Source organism: Thermobia domestica, chromosome 2, assembly GCF_964235325.1.
Source record: "Thermobia domestica chromosome 2, izTheDome1.hap1.1, whole genome shotgun sequence".
NCBI lineage: Eukaryota > Metazoa > Arthropoda > Insecta > Zygentoma > Lepismatidae > Thermobia > Thermobia domestica.
Window position 1 is genome coordinate 291,458,035 of NC_137455.1, and position 23,719 is coordinate 291,481,753.

General features: G+C 36.6%; 2 protein-coding genes across 4 annotated transcripts in view; one reads left to right on the top strand and one right to left on the bottom strand.

Annotated features, from left to right (window-relative positions):
• The window catches only part of chp (leucine rich repeat containing G protein-coupled receptor chaoptin), a 71,966-nt gene extending 60,297 nt beyond the window's left edge, over positions 1-11,669 (bottom strand). The window contains exon 1 of the mRNA XM_081748882.1: positions 11,454-11,669. The gene's annotated coding sequence lies outside the window, so the exon portion shown is untranslated. The remainder of the gene's footprint in view (positions 1-11,453) is intronic.
• Positions 1-23,719, top strand: part of LOC145678572 (telomerase protein component 1-like) — a 556,234-nt gene that overhangs the window by 336,694 nt on the left and 195,821 nt on the right. For all 3 annotated transcript variants that reach the window (XM_081748879.1, XM_081748878.1, XM_081748880.1), the window contains exon 13: positions 13,800-13,835. In XM_081748879.1, the coding sequence (XP_081605005.1) occupies positions 13,800-13,835 (36 nt within the window). The remainder of the gene's footprint in view (positions 1-13,799; positions 13,836-23,719) is intronic.

The following is a 23,719-nucleotide window of genomic DNA, read 5'->3' on the forward strand; positions in this document are numbered from 1 at the left end:
TGTCGAGTTGACAATCGGCGATCTTCCATGTTCGTATCAAGTACCAGTCCAATGTTTTCCATAGTGGTAACACTTAATGGTCTCCCAGATCTCGTCTCATTTTTAACACACTGCCTACACGCTTGAATTCCTACACCCATCTTTTGATGGTGGCATATGTAGGGGCAGATTCACCTACGGTATTGACCATATCCTGGTGGATCTCAGACGCCGACATTCTTTTTAAGTGTACATACTTGATGACTGACCTGTACTCGAATTTTCCATTTTCTTAACTTCTGCCATCTCTCACTTCAAGAGCCTTTAAAAGACAAAAGAAATTACTTAGAACCAAGAACTTGATACACATTAATATCAAAGGTTTTACTATTCTAATACATATAATTATTCTATTCTAGATTTTCATTTTCATGTTAGGCTCAAAATTTTTCAGTCACCCCTCGTATATAATCATGAAACATATACGAAAGACGTTTCGAAACGAAGAAAAATAACGTAGAACTTTATAAGCGGAGGCAAAGAAGCCTAACTTGAACACACTAAAGACGAATCATTTACTGCGTAGTGTTCGTGGTTCAGTGGTCAAAGCACTGGACCAGTAATCTTAAAGTCCTTGGGTCGGATCCACGGAGGGCAAGCATTTTTTTTTACTTTAGAATTTTTGGTGGCAATTGATCGGCGATGACACGTTTTATTATCTTCAGATACTTGAATACTCGGATGTTTCAGTACGTGAACTACCAAATCTTCAGGAATAATAATAGTAATAATAATAATATCTCGTAGAAGATTAAAAGTTAGTAGCTTATTATAGCTCAGGTCCAGTCTTGGGAAATAACGTAACGTAAGAAACGCGTTACTTGTAACGCGTTATTTTTTAAGTAATGTTTCCTAGTAACGCGTTACATTTTTTCCAAAGTAACTCTAACGGGAACGCGTTACAAATTTCTAAGTAACGTACCTAGTTTGCGTTACATTTCGGATAAGTAACTACAATATATGTACATTTTTTTCGGAAACAAATATTTCTCTCCTGTAGGTGAATTTCTCAGAATGGAACAATGGAGCATGAACTACGTATGTCAGTGACCGACAGTCAGTCACCGACACACAAAGAAACAGGTAAGATCATATGCCACTTGCTGTTTTTGGAAGATGAGGACAGCCTCAAGTAAATAACGTGTATTGATTGCAAGCACCTGGAAGATTTTGTCATAGATTTTGACAGCAAACTGGTGTCGCGGCGGGAAATATTTATCAACAGCTACGGTGCCATAATTCACCATGTACATTAAGGGATTAATATGAATAAACTGTGTTCTGATAATCAGGCCTACTTTATTGATGTAATGTTGATGGTATGTAATATTACAGTTCTTTGAGATCAGTTTGCATATCCTAAAGTCCCGTTGATTATAGAGTTTGGAACAACTAGCTTTAAAAAGCATGTATCAATTTTAGAGTTACTGGCAAGTTTTTCACCCCCAGTTCATGTGTTCTCATTTTATTAGTTGTAATGTAATGCTTCTCTATATTCTGATTTTTTAATTTTACATAACAACATTGTTATCATTATATAATTAGTTTAGCAGAATAATAATAAGCAGCCATTTTTCTAACACATAGGCATGGGCACGAGTCAAGCTAAAACTCGACTCGAATTCAAGTCGAGTTTCGAGCCGAGTCAAAGGTAATATTCTCGAGTCGAGTTCCGAGCCGATTCACTGTTTCTGAAGTCGAGTTTCCAGTCGAGTCGAGTTTGATAAATGACTCTCGTTTTAACTCGTTTTGAAACCATGGCTTGATTACACTGGAAAGCGAAAGCCATGAGAAATGTAAGCTAAGCAGTAATATGGAATACTTTTAGTGTTGCTCACGAGATGGAGCACGCAACTCGTCTCGTCTCGATAGCGAGACCGCAAGAGATTTTTTAAATAACAAGCTCAGCTCGGCTCGGCTCAACTGAGACGATGGCTCGAGCCGGCTCGCTTAGGGTTAACCATCGGCTCGAGCTCGCTTGGTTGGAATGAGCCATCTGCTCGGTTCGCCTCAACTGAGCCGAAGGCAGGGCCGGATCCAGAGGGGGGCGATCGGGGCGATCGCCCCCCACCAGAAGAGGAAACTTATTTTATATATACAAATAAAACCCATCCCAAAGTTTGGAGCTCTTAAAAGTAGCAGTATGACAACTCACCGCCCCCCCCAGAAGTCGGTCCCGGATCCGCCCCTGGCCGAAGGCTGTAGCCGACTCGGTTGGGTGAGCTGTTGCCTCGGCTCACTTCTCGGTTCGGGTCAATAGTGAATGAGCTGTGAGCCGAACTGCTCGAGTTGTTGACAATTCTAATCCCGGGACGAGAAGTTTTGAAGCAATTTGGCCAGTGCCCTATAACTTTTAAGAATGTTTGGCTCGAGCCCGAATACTCAACCTAGATCCCCAACCCAAATTCAGAAGTTCGTGAACAATGTCCTTGACTCCTAGACTTTACGACTACCGAGGTTGGCAATCAACTGCTTTTTTAGTATTCAAATACAAACCGCCTATCTTTCATGTTTATACACAGTGTTGTTATAATTAATAATACGGATATAATAATAATAATAATAATAATAATAATGTAGTAGTAGTATCATTGATAATAATTATATTGTCTATGTAAGATACTTGAAGAAAGTACTCGAAAATACACACCGGATTTAGCTCGACTCGACTCGAAACTCGACCCGAATTCGAGTCGAGTCGGAGGAAATTTTTCAAGCCGAGTTCTCGGGTTTAGCTCAAAGATGTCTGTTTCTTGTCGAATCGAGTTTCAAAGAAAACTGGCTCGAACTCGCTCGTGCCCATCCCTACGAGTAACGCAGTATGGCATTTTAGTCAATGTTACATTATATAAAAATGTACATATAGCTGTCAAGTAAGAATTTGTTGTTGCATCTATATAAAGCGATTCAAACGTGCAATAATAATAATAATAATAATAATAATAATAATAATAATAATAATAATAATAATAATAATAATAGCGGTAGTAATAGTAGTACGGAAAATTGAAGTAATAGGATTGTTTCACATATACAAGGTTTCGGACCTAAAAGTAACGCGTTACATTTTAAGAGAAAGTAAAGTAACTTGTAACACGTTACATTTTTACAAGTAACTTACCCAACACTGCTCAGGTCATACTATTACAAGCAGAAATTTGACATTTGGCAAGAATATTTCGGTTTTGTTTAGTGTTGCCCACGGGAAGAGGACAAACAAAACAAACAAAATCGGAACTAGAATTAACAATTTACATTCGAAACGGAACAAGGTTAATTCAAATTATTGTCTCGCTTTGGAGATGAGAATCGAGACGAGACGAAAAATATCGTAAACATTTCTCGTCTTATCTCGATTCTCGAAATAATATATGTCTATTCTTTACGTAACAATTGCTCTGTAGACAAAATTACGCTATTTTGTTACTTTATATTTCGGAGCTCATGGAATTGTGGTCTGCGTAGGTAGTTCTGTAGCAAAGCTTTTATAATTACTCCTGCATATCCTAAAAGTTAGTTTATTATATGCCTTACTTTTCAGTGATATTCAATTATTTTTATTACAGTTATTTTCCTTAAAACGTATAGTAGAATACTTTCTACATAAAATTTTGGTGGATGCCTTACTTTTCAGTGATATTCAATTATTTGTATTAAAGTTATTTTCCTTAAAACGCAGTAGAATACTTTCTACATAAAACGTTAGTGGAACGCTTTCCTTTAAAATGTGCGAAGTTGCAGAGGTGTGTCCTGGAGGTCCGAACCTCCTCCCCGAAATCCCGAAGTTTTTGTAAGTTTTGCCTAATTTGAGAGCAACTTTAAAAACTTTAATACCGTTATTATTTATTTATTTATTTATTTATTTATTTATTTATTTATTTATTTATTTTTACTTACTTAACAATCACCAGATACAGCTCAATGGCCATTTTATACTGGATATCTAACAACAACAATAGCAATGGAAAGGATTTGGGAAGATACCGGCCAGGGCTTGTTTAATAGGTACCATTCCGTATAGGCCTATGCTTGGTAGGACTGAAGAAAGTCCTGCAAAACTCCAATCATTATTATTATTACTGAAGTTTTGTGAATTTAATGGTTCAACCTGTTCCAAAAAGGCTAAGCGCTTTTTTTTTTTTTTTTATGGCTGTTTTAGTTGTAACTCGCTTAGCTATGGAGCTTGTGTCCCTGGACCTATCCCAGCTCCCGCCCAGTGAACATTGTGCTGGACAAACGCCGTGTGAGTAGGTTTTCTCGGGGGTCTGTTTCCTCTCACATTCTTTATTCCACTATTTCTTTCATTCACCTCATCGACGTCTCCTTGGCTTAACCGGCATAACCGTGTAACGTAAAACTTATAAACAATTTTTCTAAGGATCTTGTGAGTTCAGTAGCCATATTTGGCGGCCGAACTAGGCGAGGGACAGGCTCGATTCAACTTGTATGTGACACCTTCTTTCTTGGCAACTACTGGCCGGACATGAACGAAATTTGGTTGGTAAATAGCCCATTGTCTAAGAAATAAAGATCACTGTATTTGGTAGCCAAGTTAGGCCAATGGCAGACTCGGCTTGGCCAAAGAGGCTATGTTCAGCTTATTTTAAATTGCTTTACATCAGATTATTTTGCATTTCAAACCTACATATCACTAAAAAATAAAACAGCATTTAAACACCTTTAGTACAGATGTTGAGGGGGAAAATATATCAAGTACGTGTTTATAGAGTGTTCTTCGCGTGTCCAAAAGTGTTCATTCTCTGAAAACAGCATATATTATGACATATTCAAAACACATCTTCTCGGTAAACAGTTCGAAAACAAAGTAATGACATACATTTTGCACATACATCTGGGACACTTGGACAATACAGTATCTACAAAGGGTGAATATGTGTCATGTGGAGGTGGTCAAATGAGTCGGTAATGTGTACAGTGTCTTACTGTGTCTAAAAGAAGCTTCTGTATTTTTTTTTTCAGTGTTGTTAAACAAAAATTTACCGTACATTGTATTACAATTATTTTTCATTCTTAGAAATAAGGATTAGTATCAAAATATCCATAAGCATTCAAGTTTTGGAGTTCTATACAATACTAACAACCAGTAGCATAGCAGAATTCCGTCAAAAGTAGTTCAAGTTGTTAATCCCATATCCTTTCAGGACGCACGTGATTTTTGTACACCTACATCTTAACATAGTAAATGTTCAGTTTTCAGTAATGTCTTGCTCATGGAGGGTTTAAACTCCGTAACCCCCTGATCTACGCCGCTGTAATAATGCAAGTGAGACGGACGTGTCAATACACATCGGAAGTAACGTAGGGCCTACTGTCGAATACTATAATCATATTATTACGTATTTCTAACAAGTAGGAACAAAATACAGGGAATTGAAAATTTTACTTTCTTCAGAATGTTTTACTTCGAGAAATTGGTTAGATAATATCCAATCATGTATATGATTTTCAATAGACATAAAGATTACAATGCCGTTTACAGTAATATAATATCTCAGTCCTTTCTGGAGATATGATGAACATTGATCAAGTTCACAAGACTGCTTTCAATTGTACTCAAAACAATTGTTATAATGTTATAGAATCAGACGAAAACAACATTTTGTAAAACAATTTACTACAACATCATTTTGAGCAGTATAGTTATCTCTACTAATATTTTTTCATATCTCCGGATTGGGTTGAAATATGAAATTGCCGTAAGTGACATCTTTATCTCTACGTTTATTGAAAACCATCTATGTCAGGGGTTCTTAACCTGAGGGACACGTTAGAAGTCTGCACGGGTCGAAATTTTTAGCCCGGACTTGGCCCGGCCCGTGAATTTATAATGTAAGGCCCGACCCGATTCTGAAATATGTTTTAGCATTTAGGCCTGAGCTCGTGTGATAATCAAATGAGCCCGAAATAATCCCTAATTACACAAACTTGATGCAAAAATTCTTAAAGCAAAATATAATTTTTATTTACAGCAAGTAGAGGTTTAATTTTGCAGTTGTACTTTAAAACTTCTACACAAAGAACGGTTCAATAAATATCATTGTACAGTATATTTACAAAGATAGGCCCGAAAAAACCCGATACTCTAGTGTCTTTAGTTGTAACACTAGTGTGAAAAGTAAGTGTGCTATTATAAGTTTTTGTTTAACATGTAGATTTGAATATGTAATACTCTGAGGTAGTGCCATTAAAAATACATAACTATGTTGTGTTGGTAACATTGATAATCGGATAGTATTGTGGAGTATGTCAAACAATGTCCTCGTGTCGATTTTTGCATGATACGAAATTTCAGGACTTTTTATCAAATAGTTTAAAAGTTACAAGGGCGTTTCAAGATAAATAATCCATCCTCTATATCTTATCTTATCTAATCTAATCTAAGTAACATAAAGAGTTTGTCTGTCTGTGTGCGACCTGGGGACCAGACGAATGGACCAAGAGTTACCAAATTTGGGTCACGGGTAGCCTACCTTGCTCCAGGCCCCAGACCAAGATGAAATGTTTTTATTTCTTCAAATTTCGAGCCAAGGGGATCTCAGGAGAGGGGGCGTTTACCAGGACATGTAAAAGTAGAGAAAATGACCGATATTAGTTTCGAATTCATAGTTTTCGCGGTCGCTGAGATCAATGGTGAAACTCCAATCGCGTTAACTTCCAGATTCACCGCATTCGGCTGCGGGCCGGGGGTCTCCGGGGGGATACCAAGACATGTAAAAATAATCCAAAATGGCTGATATTTTTGTCAAATGCATAGTTTTCGCCGTCGCTGAGATGAATGATGTTAGTCCCACAAGCGTTGACTTCCAAATACTGCCCTCATGCGAAGATTGGGTATTTCAGCTAGTATTTTAATAAAGACAAACTTTCTGGAGTAACGAAGATAGACTGTCTTGAAAGTGCGCGCCTAAAGATGATCGATTTATCGCCTACAATTTTTACACACATACACACCAGGGGCGGATCCAGGACGGACTTCTGGGGGGGGGTCGTAATACTGCCACTTAGAGGTACTTTTAAGAGTTCCAAACTCTGGTATGGGTTTTGTTTATATATAAAATAAGAAAAAAGTTTCCTCTTCTTGGGGGGAAGCGATTGCCCCGATCGCCCCCCCCCGGATCCGTCCTGACACACATACACACACAAACACACAAAAACGTCAGCCATAGATCATCAGGCATTTTAAAATATTTTTTTTCGCTCCACCTTATCGTGTAACTTTGTTTATAAATGCTCTTAATTGTATTCGTATAATCACTTTCTTAGTTTATAGTTTTTACTATATATCTTATAGTAGTAAAACAGTGAATGAGATCTAACAGTAAGAATCGGGTGAACTAGTGTTGCCTACATGACCGGAAAAAATTTTCATTTTGTCTCGAAAATGAGACGAGAATTTTCATGTTTCTGTTTTCGTTTCGCATTTGAAAATGCACTTCTTGTCTTGACTTTTGTCTTGTTTTCGAAACGATATTCGAGACAAGACAAGACAGTCGAGAAACAACACTTGATGTAGTGATCAGTGTGTTCTCGCCCTCTTTTCTCCTCAGGTTTCGCTATGTCTCCACCAGGAGAGTCTGGGTGATAGAGATGCAAAAAAGCCGGCTTTTTTGAATCGATAGTTTTTTTCACATAAAAAGCCGGCTTTTTTGAAAAAAAAACCGAGAATTTTGGAAATTTTGGCTTTTTTCATTTTCATGATTTTTCTATCCAAATAGCTTTCTTATAGTATATTCTATAGTTAGATAAGATTTCCACGACCTGAATGCCATATTTAGCTCTGTAATTCACCATCAAGATGGATGGAGCACATATTTTACGAATTAAAGCTAACATGAAGAATGTAGTATTTGAGGGCAATTTTACAGGTTATTTAACTTTATTTTAACTTTTGAGTTATCGACATTTTTTTCCTTCTCTAGATCATTTTAGTTTGTTATCCGTGTTTCATTTCTAAGAGCTTAGTACTCCAGCTTCTAGCACGAAAGTTAAACTTACGTTTTTCTATATATCCGTCAAAGCATACGTTTTTCAATATGTCCGTCAAACCGTATTTCCACATTTCTGTTATACTGTAGTTGTGCAATGATTTAGCAATAATTTTCCAGATACAACCTTGAATACCAATTTATACAAATAATCAATAGCGGATTTAGAAAAGTACTTTGGGAGGGGTTTCTCTGATTGTTTCGTTTTCTAAAAAGTCCTAATTTTATTTGGGAGCAGCTTGAAGTTTATGAGTACAGGCATAACTAATATTTCGTTTCGTTTATATGTTTAGCAATAATCTTCCGGATACAACCTTGAAGATCATTTTATACTGAGAATCAGTCGCGAATTTAAAAAAAGTGTTTTGGGAGGGGTTTTCTTACTACTAATGTTTAGTTTTTCTAAACATTCGTAATTTTTATTTGACGGGAGCTTAAAGTTTATGAGTAAAGGCTAACTAATAGATATTTCGTTCGTTTTAGACATTCCACAACTTTGGAGAACAGGCTTCAGTCCGAAAGACCGATCCTCTAACCTTCGCAAAACCGTCACTGCTGGTAATTAGTAATAATAACGATTTAAAAACAATAAGAAAGGAAGTCGGCCAACTCCTACACTCCTAGTCGGCCAGTACACGCACTATTTCTACATTCTCAGATGGAATGAAGGAAGGCTTTGTCAGAATGGTCGAATGCTGGGTTGAATCCCAGACTTCCCGATAGAAGCGCAAAAGCCAACCACTCAGTCACGTTTGTTGTGCAGTTGTATTTAGCTTAACTTAAATATATTCCGTAGTCTTTTTTTTTTTTTTTGGTTCCGTAATGATATGTTGAATCCCTCTTGTTAAAAATTCAGAAACCTTGAGGACTGGGTAAACCGTGATGGTGGTCAAGGGCGCCCATGTTGTGGTTTCCAAGGAGGGGCAAGTATAAGCGACGTTTCAAAAATAGTTTCAAATTTTGCTGTAACTAATGTAAAAATCCTATTGAATTTTCAATATTCTGAAGTACATTTTTCTCTAGGGGGGGCAAGCGTCCCCTTAACCCCCCTGATGGGCGCCCTTGATGGTGGTTATAAAAAACTTGACTGTAGAATTTTAAGAATATACAGAACCACGTGCAGCCTTTAATTGTATCATACAAATCTAAGTATTTCTCTTATGTTTTATTTTAATCTTATTTTGTTTCAAAAAGAGGGTATGGAATATTTTGAAGTAAAAATACTACATAAATTTTGCTAGTTATTTGTGTATTTTTTGAAAGAAGTTTTTACTCTTAGGGTTGGTTCGTTTACACCAGCTTTTTTTTTTTAAATTACTGGTTTAAACTAAAAAAAATTAAAAGAACAAAAATGCGAATCGTGTGAACTTCATGGTGACGTTTCACATGTCAAACCATCTGCATTAGTCTTATTTCCTTTTCACCTTTTAATCAAGGTGTCCCATGTTCAATTCTCGGTCGAACCACAACCCTTTTTTCATGTGTAAACCAAGTTCTCTTTCGGATGTCACTTTAAGCGAAAGTCTTCTCCTTGATAACCTCGGTATTACGTAAGGATGTTAAGCCTAAACATACAAAACGAAACCAAATTATATATTTCTGCATGCCTGTTGTTTTATAAAGAAGCGAAGGTTGCTTAAATATATTGATTAAAATTGGTAAAATTTATCGATTACCTACTTAGCTTCCAACATTAGCTTGGATTAGACTTTCAATGATACCTACATACTAAATTTGTAATTTAATACCTCAGTTTTAGAAAAATAAACACACTGCTGAACAAGACTGCACTTATTTAATATAAAAACACATTTACACGTGACGTTTCGATCTTCTATCCAAGATCCTCATCAGACGTACACTCACGTCTGATGAGGATCTTGGATAGAAGATCGAAACGTCACGTGTAAATGTGTTTTTATATTAAAGAAGTGCAGTCTTGTTCAGCAGTGTGTTTATTTTTCTGATTTTATTCGTAAGACGTTGACTATGATTGTGTGTCACTCAGTTTTAGCGTACTGATTATAATACGTTGACCTTTAAATTTTACATGCAAATTAAATTTTACAGGATTTTCCTGTTATTGTTTTACATTTAAAAGAATGACGGGATTTTCCCGATGGCTAGGGCGAAAGTTTCTCAATTTAAGAAATTTACTGACCGGACTTCTTTAGGCTTATGGGACCTCTTCCAGCATAACCCCGTTGTTGAATAATAACACCAAGGCGAAACAAACTTATTTCTGTGAATATGTAATATAAATACATAAAGCAAAATATCTAAATCAAAAAACCTGGTTTAAACCCCAAAAAAGCCTGGTTTAAACTGCCCCCCCAAAACGGGTTTTTGGCATTTTCAGAAACAACCATGGTTCTTGCCAGCTCTGCTTACTTTTGTATAGATATAGGAGGTTAAAATGTGTTTATTATATACATTGGTTAATCCTTTGGAATTCATAATGTAAAAATGTTGAAGTAAAATTGTTTAAAATATCTTTTCGAAATTCATGGTTTACTTTCGAGGTTTTATATTATTATCGGCATCAACCACTAATTAAATGACTTCCTGTGTTATAGAGAAGCGAAACAAAGTCTGCTTTATGGATTTAAAGCAGAATTTTGAAAAAAGCCCAAAATTTCCCAAGCAAAAAAGCAAAGCAGAAAAAACCGAGTTTTTTTCCAAAAAAGCCGTTTTTTTTCCGAGCCCTTGCATCTCTACTGGGTGAACTCCTCATCTGCATTGAAACGGAAATTGAACGAAAAATAAATCTCGTCGCAGCCGGGTATCGAACCATAGCGCACGGTAGTTCAGTGGTACAGCGCTTTCTTTCGATGTGTTTGGTCACTTGTTCGATCCCGACCAAGTAAGTTTGTGGTGGACGATATCGTGTTTGTGTGTTTCCTCGGGCACTTCAATTTCCTCCCACATTCTTATTCCACAATTCTTCCACCATAAGGGGGCCGCGGTGGCTCAGTGGTAGAGCGTTCACCTCTGGTGCATGGGGTCCCGGGTTCAAGCCCTGCTCCCGCCAAGTGAACTTTGTGGTGGACAAACACCGTGTGCGTGGGTTTTCTCGGGGTTCTCCCGTTTCCTCCCACTTTCTTCATTCCATCATTGCATTCATTTCTCATAATCACCGTCTCCTTTAGCCTAACCGGCATAATCGTGGGACGTAAAACTCAAAGATTTCATTTCATTTCATTTCTTCCACCATAATTCACTTGTCTTAATCTTCATCTCCCTGAGCAGAACCGTGAGACGTTAAACTGAAATATTTCATTTTTCGAATTACTGTCGTCCGTCTGTAGGTAGACCCATCACTATCTACGCCATCACGACACTAATTATTTAGATGTAGGCTAATTATTAAAAGAATATAGAAAATAAATTACTGATCTAGCAACTTACCAATAAAGTTTGACGATGAAACCCAAATTAATGCTTTACCACCGACAGTCTGGCCGAGCTTTTAATGACAATAATACAGAGAGCATTGGTAATACAAATGTGTCGTGTTGTGTGCGCCTCGGATCAATCTGTAACTTTCTGACCTCTTGAATGATGCAGACTAAATCCCAGCAGCTTCATTCTGCCATACCCGATGTCGACATAAGTTGTTTTATCTCTTGGAAATTACTTCCGGCACCCGTCGTGTTCGTGTTGAATCTGATCCCGTCGGGACAGGAGGAAACGCGGATTCTTGTCTATCGATTGACTTTTTCTTTCTTCCTTTCTTTACATCGATTTAAGGATGTCTACAAAATTAATGAACACAAAATTAAGAGAACTTTCTGGTTGTTTGAAAATTACACATAATTGATTTTTCTGATGATTTGTTAATGAACACAACGAACACTTAGTTGATTTATTACCTCATTAATGCATTTTATTAAGAATTGGTTCTCACGATGTATATTGTTTAGAGAGACATTCTCTGAGTTCAAAAATATTGTATGAATTTTTAGATGAACATGTAAATCTATGCAATGACAGTTTAATTTCCGGTCACTTCCGCAAAAATCGTTCTAAGTTCCCTGTGAGCCCATTTCATTGTTTGAGACGATTCGTATTTCATGTTTCGTTAAAACAAAAAAGTTGACACCTGACTATAATCCTGTAACACATTATAAATTCGGGGGCACGGATGGACAGTGGGTTAGTGGTAAAACGCTCACTTCTGGCCAGTGCCGGATTTACGTATAAGCTAAACAAGCTATAGCTTAGGGCCCCTTTCTCTTGTGGTCCCGAAAAATTTAAAGGAAATAACTGATTGTAATGTAGTTTCCAAATAACAAGAAAAAGCAAATAAGATGAAACGCACATACAGCAATGGCGTTTTGTATTGTTATGTACTAGGCTTTTATGAAACAAATAATAGGGCTCTATTTCTCATCCCCAGTTGTAATGAGACCCCTATTATCCAACCCCACTTATAGAGCCATTGTCTCCCAGTCCTGCTTGTAACGGGCCCTGTTTCCATTTAGATGTCCATTAGGTCCATAAGTTAGCATATAGCATGTATTCAAACCTAAAAATGGCGATATTTTGTCGCTGAAAAAGAAAGTTCGACGTATAAAGGGTCCCTTTCAATAGCTTAGGGCCCCATCGAACCTAAATCCGGCACTGCTTCTGGCACTAGGAGTCCCTGAGTGAATCGCAAACCATTGTGAGTTTGTACAGCAAACATTGTGTGCGTGGTTTTTCTCAGGATTCTCCCATCACCTCCTCATGCTCATTCCCTCAATTATTTCATAATCATTGACTTTCATTATTTATCCGTCTCCTTAGCGAAAGGAGCTCCTTCGTGACTAAGCGGTTAGCGTATGCAACTTTGGCGTGGGAGACCCAGGTTCGATTCTCGGTTGGAGCTCGTGTGCTTCGGATTCCACGATAATCAGTAGGGTCCCGTCTTGTATAGCCTCGCTGCTGAAAGGGACATTAAATTACATAAAGAGCATATGCGTTGGACGTTAAATATTTCATTTATTTTTTTTCGTTATGAATTAGGTTATTACTATAAGCCTACAGAGCTACTATAAGAAAATATAAATGTGATAATAGTGAAAATTATTTATTGATTAAATCTTCTCATTTTTTAAATGTCTTTTAGTTTTAGAAACATTGACATCAGTCTTTAATGTTGTGCCCATATAACCGATAGTTAGTGGTCATGCACATTAGATACGTGTGATCCAGGATTCGATTCCCGGTTATACACATACTAAACTAAACTTATACCATACGATAAAATTCGTCTTATAGTTTCTCACTTGAACCAAAAGATACAAGTAAGGAACTAAAATTTCAAACGGAAAAATCCTGGATGCTTTTTTCTGGTTCACTAAAGTAATGTCAATTTGCGTTGAGCTCAGTTGAATTAGTTCCTGTAAGAGGAGAGGGAATCTCAAAAATATAGACGAGACGAGGGGTTCTCAGCCTTCTCCGCTGGCTTACAACCAACAACGACTCATATCGCCAGTAGTATGCATGCAAGAGGTTAAGAAACCCTGGGCCAGACCATATTAATTGAATTGTAATTTTTAGTAGTACTGTATACTTCGTTATTTACAATTATATTTCTGTATGTTCCTTTCTTCGTACGTGAGCATTCAAACGTTCTCTGTGTATAAGCGTTATATTACTCGGAAATTAGGAATAATAATATAATTTTGGTTTATTGTGCAACAACAACTTTTAATTACGTATTCCTTATTCGACACAATTTAAACAACTTTTCTTCTTTCTCTTTTGCAGTTCGACAACATATTGGTATTTAGTGACGGAACACCAGTAAGTATCCATTTCTTTTATTAGATACTAGCAGCGTTCACCCCGCTTCGCTGCGGTCACCCCGGAACGCAATAAACTTTGTTACTTAGATAATTTTTACTTTTTCGCTTTCAAGTGATATGATAAAAACCATAGAAGATTGCAGTAAATGTTAACATTATATCGCCTGTCATTTATGTTAACCCGCCCCGCTTCGCTGCGGTCACCCCGGAACGCAATAAACTTTGTTACTTAGATAATTTTTACTTTTTCGCTTTCAAGTGATATGATAAAAACCATAGTAGATTGCAGTAAATGTTAACATTATATCGCCTGTCATTTATGTTAACCCGCCGAGTGACACGGTCATGCGGGTTGCATATAAATACGTTTATTTTTATACCTATGATGAACTAACAAAGGATTTGTACGTTATGGACACTTGAATGGTCAATTATCTCAAGACACTGGTAATTAAAAATTAAAGTGATATGATAAAAACCATCTAGGGTCCAAATCCTAATAACCCCCCAAAAATAAAAGAAATTGGTTCAGCCGTATTAGCGTGATGAGGTAACAAAGGATTTGTGCGTTCTCTTTTATATATAAGATTTATATATGCATTACGAAGACAGATGAACAAGAAAGTTCCAATAGAAGTTGTTTAAAAAAAAAAAAAAAGCTACGTCGAAAAATGTCCCCTTTCAGAAGTTCTCCAACAAGTTTATCAATCCTGCTGAAAATTTGTGGATTGAATTATGTGAGCGGTGCATAAGTTATTACTGTTCCTTTTCTTTAAAATAAATTGCTTATAGCAGTATATTTAGCATCTATGGTAGCCCTGATTTTTCTGTTTTGTTCTTAGGTAACCAAATTGTTTTTTCTGAAAGCAATAAAATTTTCTAATGGTAGCGTGGAAGTAAAACAGATATAGATGACGTATAAAGAAACACGACCAACTTCTGAGACTTTCTCGAAGGGAGTCAAGAGAAACAGAAGGAAAGTTTCCGAACTGCAAGGATCACATCAAGCAGTTGTCGAATTAAGATGGAGAACTCTTTTTAGACTATCAGATGATTGCGAAGATAGAGAAAGATCTTAAGATCTGGGGAATTAAGAATTTTAAAAATCCTCAACTTCCGAGACGGGTTTCGAACCACGAACCTCTTAGCTATCAAACCAATCAGCCACGTAGAATTCTACGCACTCATTCATATACTTTTCCTTTAGCTACGTTGAGAAACTAGCTCTGCCAAACACGACCAGAGGTTAATTGCCCAATGCCGTGAGCAGCCTTTCATGTCTACCCGACAGTTACGAGAAGAAACCAATTTCCCAGGCGATATTACGACTGTCCGACGTAGACCCAAATCCTTTGGTTTGAGGTTATACAGGCAACTGTTAAGGACTGGCTAACAGAAGACCGCATGGTTGACCCTCTGGCGTTTGCACAGATAAATATGGTGTAAGAGTATGGTGAATGGGAGCATGTTTAAAATGGGGGCTGGCCATCGTCTCGGTAGTATAAAAGACAATAACTTCATTCACTTATGTTGTCTAGGTAAATGGCAACGTTGCATTTTCATTTAACATTAGGCTCATAAGGAGCTCAAACGGCTCGTCCGATTTTAAAAAATCCTTCACTTTAGATTGAAAACTTGGTATTTGGAGACGGTTTCTCCTCTTACATTTTGTTGTAAATGATAATAATAAGGGATCGCGGTGGCTCAGTGGTAGAGCGTTCACCTCTAGTGCTTGGGATCTCGGGTTCAATCCCAGCCCCCGCCAAGTGAACTTTGTGGTGGACAAACACCGTGTGCGTGGGTTTTCTCGGGGTTCTCCCGTTTCCTCCCACTTTCTTCATTCCACCATTTCATTCATTACTCATGATCACCGTCTCCTTTAGCCTAACCGGCATAATCGTGGGACGTAAAACTCAGATTTCATTTCATTTCATTTCTGATAATAATAAAGTTACCCTGTGTCAGGATTTTTGAGACACCATGCATATGTAATTATAACTAAGAAGTAGAAAATAATTTTAAAATAAAGTTGAAGGACAACTTTTAAAGTCATACTTGGGTTGAAAGGAAAAATAAAATTTTAAAACAATTTTCCATTTATAGTAACAATGGACTATTGTCTTACCACCCGACTTGCGTCGTTGTGCAAAACTCCATTATGATATTACGTAGAGAAATGAGATAAATTAAGATTGTAAGATTTAATATCAAAGTTGAAACATCGCAAGTTATAGAAAAGCATGTAATAACAAATCTCATATTTGAAAATAATTTTGGCTTAAACTAGCTGCGACTATATTTAATTCAAACTTGAATTCTGGAATGCCCAGTATGAGCGTAGCTAAAAGAAACAAAAACAATAAGAAAGGCCGGGATTCTATCCTAGGACCATCCACGTAGGACCCCCTTACATTAACCATCCAACAATGACGTAAACATGCTATTTAAAAAAAAAAAATTGTAGGTTCGCATCCAAGTGATATTCTTATACGCATTTTCATTGCTTTTATATATATATATATATATATATATATATATATATATATATATATATATATATAACGTGCTCTTTTCAAAAGTCGTAACATGTTTACGACGATTTGTTTCATTTTACCCTAGAGCTTCGCAAAAGGTGATTTATGTCTGTGAGTATTTGACACTACTTTATCAGACGGTTTTATCAAATATAACTCAATTAACACAGTAGTAACAAACTTTTACTGCCTTAAAAAGTATTCCTGAACAAGGGGAAGCCCATTATGCACCCTGTAACTAAGCTATAAGAAGTCTACGTTCAATGTCAACTGCACACGCACCGTTAGAATATTCCCTTCTATTAGTTTCTCAACGTAGTTAAACGAAAAGTATCTGAATGACTGCATAGAGTTGTCCGTAGCTGAATGGATAAAGTCATGGTTCGATAGCTAAGAGATTCGTGATTCAAAACCGTCTCGAAACCTGAAGATTTTGTAAATTCTTAATTCCCTAGATCTGAAGATCTTTCTCTCCCTTCGCAATCATCTGATGCTCTTGAAAGAGTTCTATGTAATTTATTCTTAGGACAGTGAAGCCATGTTTCTCTATCCCTGAATGTTTTTGCATAATGGAGAACAATACCGAAACCAGAAATAGTAGTTTATTCTTACCACTTCCGTTTGCAATAGAGGAGTAAAGTCGGATGTGGAACTTATCAACCCGATACTAAATCCATACCAGAAAACTTTTCTTCGCTATCTGTTACAATTTTTACACTATGACGATCAGTGCTGAAGTTAGATATTTCCGCCAGTTCTGGTTTGAATAGAGACGAGACTTGTTCGTGGGTTACTGAATCCATATCAGAAAGTAATTTATCACTATCTGGTACCGTTTTTGCTCTATGGGATCAGCGTTGAAACAGGAAACGGTTTATTTCTACTGCCCATGCGTATGCAGTACAATTAGAAGAGGGGAAATAAAACAAGTGACTAGTTTTCGATACCTCGGTAGTATTGTAAGTGATGACATGAAGTGCAATCGTGAAATAATGTTAGGGATGTGTATGGCGAAAGAAACCTTCAGGAGGAAGAAGTCTGTGTTGTGGGTACTTGAATAAGGAAATCTTTCAGTTTTACGTCCACAGTAATGCCGGCTAGGCTAAAGGAGACGGTAATAAGAAATGAATGAAATGGTGGAATGAAAAAAGTGGGAGGAAACGGGAGAACCCCGAGAAAACCCAGGCACACGGTTTTTAGTCCGCCACAAATTTCACTTGGCGTGAGCTGGGATCGAACCAGAGACCCGAACACCAGAGGGTAAGGTAGGGTGAATGCTCTACCACTGAGCCACCGCAGCTCCCACTTGAATAAGGAGTTAAGGAAAAGACACATAGAGGATTTCGTATGGAATATTGTACTCTATGGGGCAGAAGCATGGACATTACGCAAAAGCGATGTAAAACAACTGGATGTTTTCAAAATATTGGTTTGAGAAGAGTGGGGAAAATTTGCTGAGTCTAGCAGAAAACGAATGAGGAAGTATTAGGAACAGAACAGTGTTAGATGTAATTGTAAAGAGAAACTGTTTCGGACATTGGCTTAAAAGGGACTATATATCATGAGGGACGTCATAGAGAGTATGGTAACAGAAAAAGGAGGAAGTAGTGACAGAAGCTACAGTTGATAAACAGTATTAAAACGAAAAAATCGTATGTGAAAACGAAGAGATTAGGTGAAGATTGTGCTACGTGGAAGCTTCTTAGTTCCGGCAAGCGATCTGCCAGTAATGAAAAAATACGGACGATGATAATGATAATTTCTACTTAACGCATAGCATAATTTGAAAGTCTAAATCTGTGTGGACACAAGTAACTAATTTAAGTACAGTTTTCTGTCTGGGACAAATTGTTAAAGTACACTTTTCCTTGACTAGAGAGGACGCAATTGTTTTTATACAAGTTAAGATTGAAATATTCTTTTTCAGTTGGTTGTACACTACATATCAACATTTTTTGTAGGGTAATTAGCCTAATTGCTCCTGCAATCTCTCCATTCAATTAATAATATCAAGAAGCAAATAAATAGATAAATAAATAAGTGAAAAAAGAAAACTTTTGAAATTCACGCTCAATATTTATTTATTTATTTTAATGAGTTCGTCGTTTCTTTCCATTCTGCAACAAAAATGTCGGAAGTGTAACTGTCAATCTAGCTCTGATGCCCTATCTTCTTCGTTATATGTTAATTCCTCGGTACAAGAGAGCTGGTAAACATGTTCTTGTCAATTTCTTGAGCCATTAATTCACTAGAACAGGGCTATAAGCAGGCACGTACGCAGGAATTTATTTAAGTGAGAGAGGGATCCAAAGATTTCTGGGAGTACGAATTCAATATGAGGATAAATTATATTAAAAATTCTAAAATTGCCCCTAAAGTTATACTACACTTACAGAAAAGTCGAGATTTCGGGAGTGGGAGGTCCGGATCCTCAGGACTTGCTTCCTGCGTACGTCCCTGATTAGAAGTACAGGAAGTGGCAAGCATTTTGAATCAGCACTGCACTTGTTGTTACAACTAGATGATGAGCAAATCAACCGAAGAAAACAGATTTTTGTATAACAACTATTTCATTAGGAGTGTCCTGCATCAACAGTTACATTTTTTTAAAATACAATTATCCCCCATTTTTTGTTTGTTTTGTGTGAAGTATTCTATTCTTCTGTGTACCAGGTCTATCGGGTCAAATGATCCAAACGGATCATACGGCCCTATCAGGTCAGCTTGTTTCATAAGGTGAAAATGCAATATCGATGCAACAGGTGGGCGAGCGATTTAATTTTCCGAGCATTAATCCCAATTTAAATTATATTCATTTTTACGCACATCAAGACAGCTTGATTCTTCAAGTAGAGACACAGTCTCCCAACAGAACATTTTTCAGGATTAATGAGAGAAATATATATATATATATATATATATATATATATATATATATATATATATATATATATATATATATATATAGATAGATAGATAGATAGATAGATAGATAGATAGATAGATAGATAGATAGATAGATATAGATAGATAGATAGATAGATAGATATAGATATAGATAGATAGATAGATATAGATATATATAGATATATATATTGACCAAATATTTACCGTTCGCCAAGTACTCGAAAAAAAAGTGGGAATACAATACCCCGGTACATCAACTATTTATTGATTTTAGAAAAGCGTACGATTCGGTTAGGAGAGAAACATTATACAACGTTCTTACAGAACTTGGAATACCGAGAAAGCTAATTGGATTAATTAAGATATGTTTAAATGCATCCCAAAGTAAAGTCCGGGTAGAAAAATTTTCGTTCACGAGCTTTCACGTCGAAAATGGCCTGAAACAAGGAGATGCGTTGTCGCCATTATTATTTAACTTCGTTCTGGAACACGCTATAAGGAAAATCAAAGATAGCAACTAGGGCCTAGAGTTGAACGGTATTTACCAGGTTATGACATATGCTGATGATGTAAATTTAATAGGGGGTGATAGAAGAACAATAAAAAGAAATGCAGAGATCTTATTAAACGCTTGCAGGGGCATGGGCTTAGAAGTAAATGCAGAGAAAACTAAATACATGGAAGTGCGTCGGGACCGGAATACAGCAAATTATGGATGCGTTAAAATATTAAATAATACTTTTGATAAAGTGGATAGTTTCAAATATATAGGATCAATATTAACAAACGAAAATCATATTCACGAAGAAATTAAATGTCGACTAAAAGCGGGGAATTCGTGTTACTATTCGGTTCAAAATCTCTTGTCGTTGCGAATTCTGTCGAGGAATCTGAAGCTTAAAATATACAAAACGATAATCATGCCTGTTGTTCTGTATGATTGCGAAACATGGTCGCTTATTCTGAGGCAAGAACATAGACTGAAAGTATTTGAGAAAAAGATCCTAAGACGAATATTCGGACCCAAGAGGAACGGGAATGGGGAATGGCGAAAACTTCATAACGAGGAACTACATAATTTATACGGTTTACCCAACATTGTTAGGGTCGTCAAGTCTAGGAGGCTTAGGTGGGCGGGTCATGTAGCTAGAATGGAAGAAAGTAAAAACGCTTTCAAAATCTTGACTGGAAGACCAATCGGAAAACGACCATGAGGAAGACCTAGGCGCAGATGGAAGGACAATATTAAGATGGTTCTCGCAGAGATTGGAATCCAAAGTAGAAACTGGATGCAATTAACTAAGGATAGAAGTCAGTGGAGAGCTTTTGTCACAAAAGTTTTGTGAACGCGACATTGAACGTCCGAGTTCCATAGGCCATAGAGTTTATATATATATATATATATATATATATATATATATATATATATAAGGGCGCCCATCAGGGGGGCAAGGTCGGGCGCTCGCCCTCCTAAGAGTAATTTGTACTTGAGAATATCGAAAACCTAATAGAATTTTTACATTAGTTACAGCAAAATTTGAAACTATATTTGAAACGTTGCTTATACTTGCCCGCTTGGAAACCACAACATGGGCGCCCTTGTATATATATATATATCGATGGTTGAGCGCCAAAAAGGCGTAACTGCAATTTTATTAGTTTAGAGGCTTAAGTGATATGTGCCTCTCTGGCACAGAACCAAATGCTAGTAACTCAGTTATACCTTTTATATCTTTTTCGAATAACGTTCCAAGGTTAGAGATTTTCATTAAGGCGTCTTGACACAAGAAAATTCAATCCATTATACATGTCCTCATAGCATTAACACAAAATATGAAAATTCGACAGTTACGCCCTTTTGGCGCTCAACCATCGATATATATATATATATATATATATATATATATATATATATATATATATATATATATATATATATATATATATATATATATATATACTCTGTCCAACATACAATGTGATATTTCCAACTGTTAACACTGGTGGTGCGTTCCATTTCAATTCAGGCAGAGCATGTACCATCACCATCTCAGATATTGTTGGAACTTTTTTTTTATAGCAACTAGATACGATTTAAAGAGACCCATATTTTTTTGTTTTGTCGAAAAAATTTTTCCCGCCAAGTAATGGGCCATCAAAGATGGGGAGTACAATTTATGAATTGTAGAAGACATGGAAAATGGTCAACTTCGGAGCCTCACCATTCGGCTATGGAGACAGGTAGAGTTATAATTCTTGTTGTGGTACGTACTTAGGGATATAAATAAACTATATTTTATTATAGTTTGGTTTGCGCGTGCGTATCTTTTTGTACATAAATTAACAAATGGCGGTCAATTTATCTGAAAAGTTGAAGTTTGCGAATTTTTTTCGAGCACTTCCGGTTCGAATTTTAAAATTCTGTTTTCACGGTTAGTAAGACCTAGTTACCCGCTTTCCGAAAAAAAATTATATCGCTTCTGTGTGCAACCGTTTTGTCGCAAAAAATTCGAGAAATTGTAAAATTTTCCAAAATCGCCATTTTTGGGCGCCATTTTCTCGAAAACACCATCTTTTAAAATTCTGAAATTTTGTCAGATGGTTCAACTTTTCATGAATAATAAATACTCGAAATACCATTCTCGACCAATGTTTTATGAATTAACTGCATCCTTTTAAAGTTAGCGAAATTTCGTTAACTTTGATGTCACAGTTAGCAACACTGGGAACAATAAAAGTGCAATGATTTGATGATGTTTGTGGTTCACATTCATTAAATGAAGAATAAAAGGTTTTCTTGACTGTTTTTTTATTATTTTGATCAAAAAGGCTCTCTGAAATAGTAAAATGAACCTCCCCCTACTCCTCCGTTTTCTTAAACAGAAATAATCTGAGGTGGAAATTACGATTACGAAATACACAAATTTTAAGTTTACTTGAAATGGCCATCCAATATATTCTGATGATCTATAAAAAGCCTGAACTATTCCCTCAGTGATGATTTGGAATGTTCCAGACAAAGTCTCAATTAAGTGCGATGTTATTACAGTGTTCGAAAAAGGACCAAAAGTTTAAAAAATCGAAACTTTTTCTTACGCGTTCCAAAGAAATTTACTGACTTCCGCGTTCCAAAGAAATTTACTGTTCTGAAATTAAACAAAACAATCCCAGCATAAGAATGGGTCACTCAGACTTTTATAGTATTTGACTGAAGTCAGTCCGCAACCTGTGAGGGAAGTGTGTGTGTGTGTGTGTATTCTGCAAATTTTAAGTTAGCTGCTACTGCGTTGCTTCAAATCAAAGATGCAGCCTGTATTGAAGCTGTCATGAGTGACCTTTATTAGTATGATCCGTAGAAAATGACAGCTGTCTTCAAGAGTGTGGTGAATGTCCTGGGGTGGAAGGAATAAGTGTGGAGTCTTTAATTTTTGATCCTGATAAAAATGAAAATGTTACATATGCCATATGGGAAAACAATGATCTCGTTAAAAAAAAACTGTCACTTTCTGTTTTCGTATCGTACATTGTTGGTTTAACTGTAAGAATTGTAATTCAGGACTACATCAAGAATATCCAAAGGGAATTAATTGCTACCGAAAAGCACCGTATAAAATTTCAAGATACAAATTCTATTTTACTTCATGTGAACTTGTTGAAAACTGGACTGTTATTCTGCTAAGTGAAATTCAGAGTTATCACAGGAATATGAAACAACTGACAGTTTTGTTGTAATAAACAACGATAAAACACACGATTCGGCTCATGTACTCATAGCCATAGACAAGATTCTAAAAAATACTCGAAGAAAAGCGAAAACATATTTTATAGAAAAAGGTTTGAATACGTGGAAATAAGTGTCTACAATTTCCCAAACCGTGTCAGTGATTTCTGATGGTGCTGCATCCCACATTAAAAATCGCTTTCAGATGTTCGAGATGCAGACAGGTCCGATAAAGCAGTGGTTTTGCAGTGAAACCGGCCATGCAAGGGTCTCTGCAACGGTATTGAAAGGGGGGGGGGAGAGAATGTGGCAACGCGACATAACCTTATGCAAAAACAGATACACAGTATTAAAACCGTAGAAGAAAAAAAGTGAAATGAAATCTTTAAGTTTTACGTCCCACGATTATGCCGGTTAGGCTAAATGAGACGGTGATTATGAGAAATGAATGAAATGGTGGAATGCAGAAAGTAGGAGAAAACAGGATAACCCCGAGAATACCCACGAGAGTAGAAGCAGACAAACAATTCTACAGGTACCGTTAGGTACTATAATTAATATAGAAAGTAATGGTCTGTGTTGGCAGCGGGTTGGGTTAGGTTATTAGGGTTTGATGACCTGGTTACGTGTATTAGAAAGTTGTTATATTTCTGTTTTTAGTTGTGCTGACATGGAAAGGTCATGTGTTCTTTTTCGAGTTTGTATACGTGTCTGTAGAGA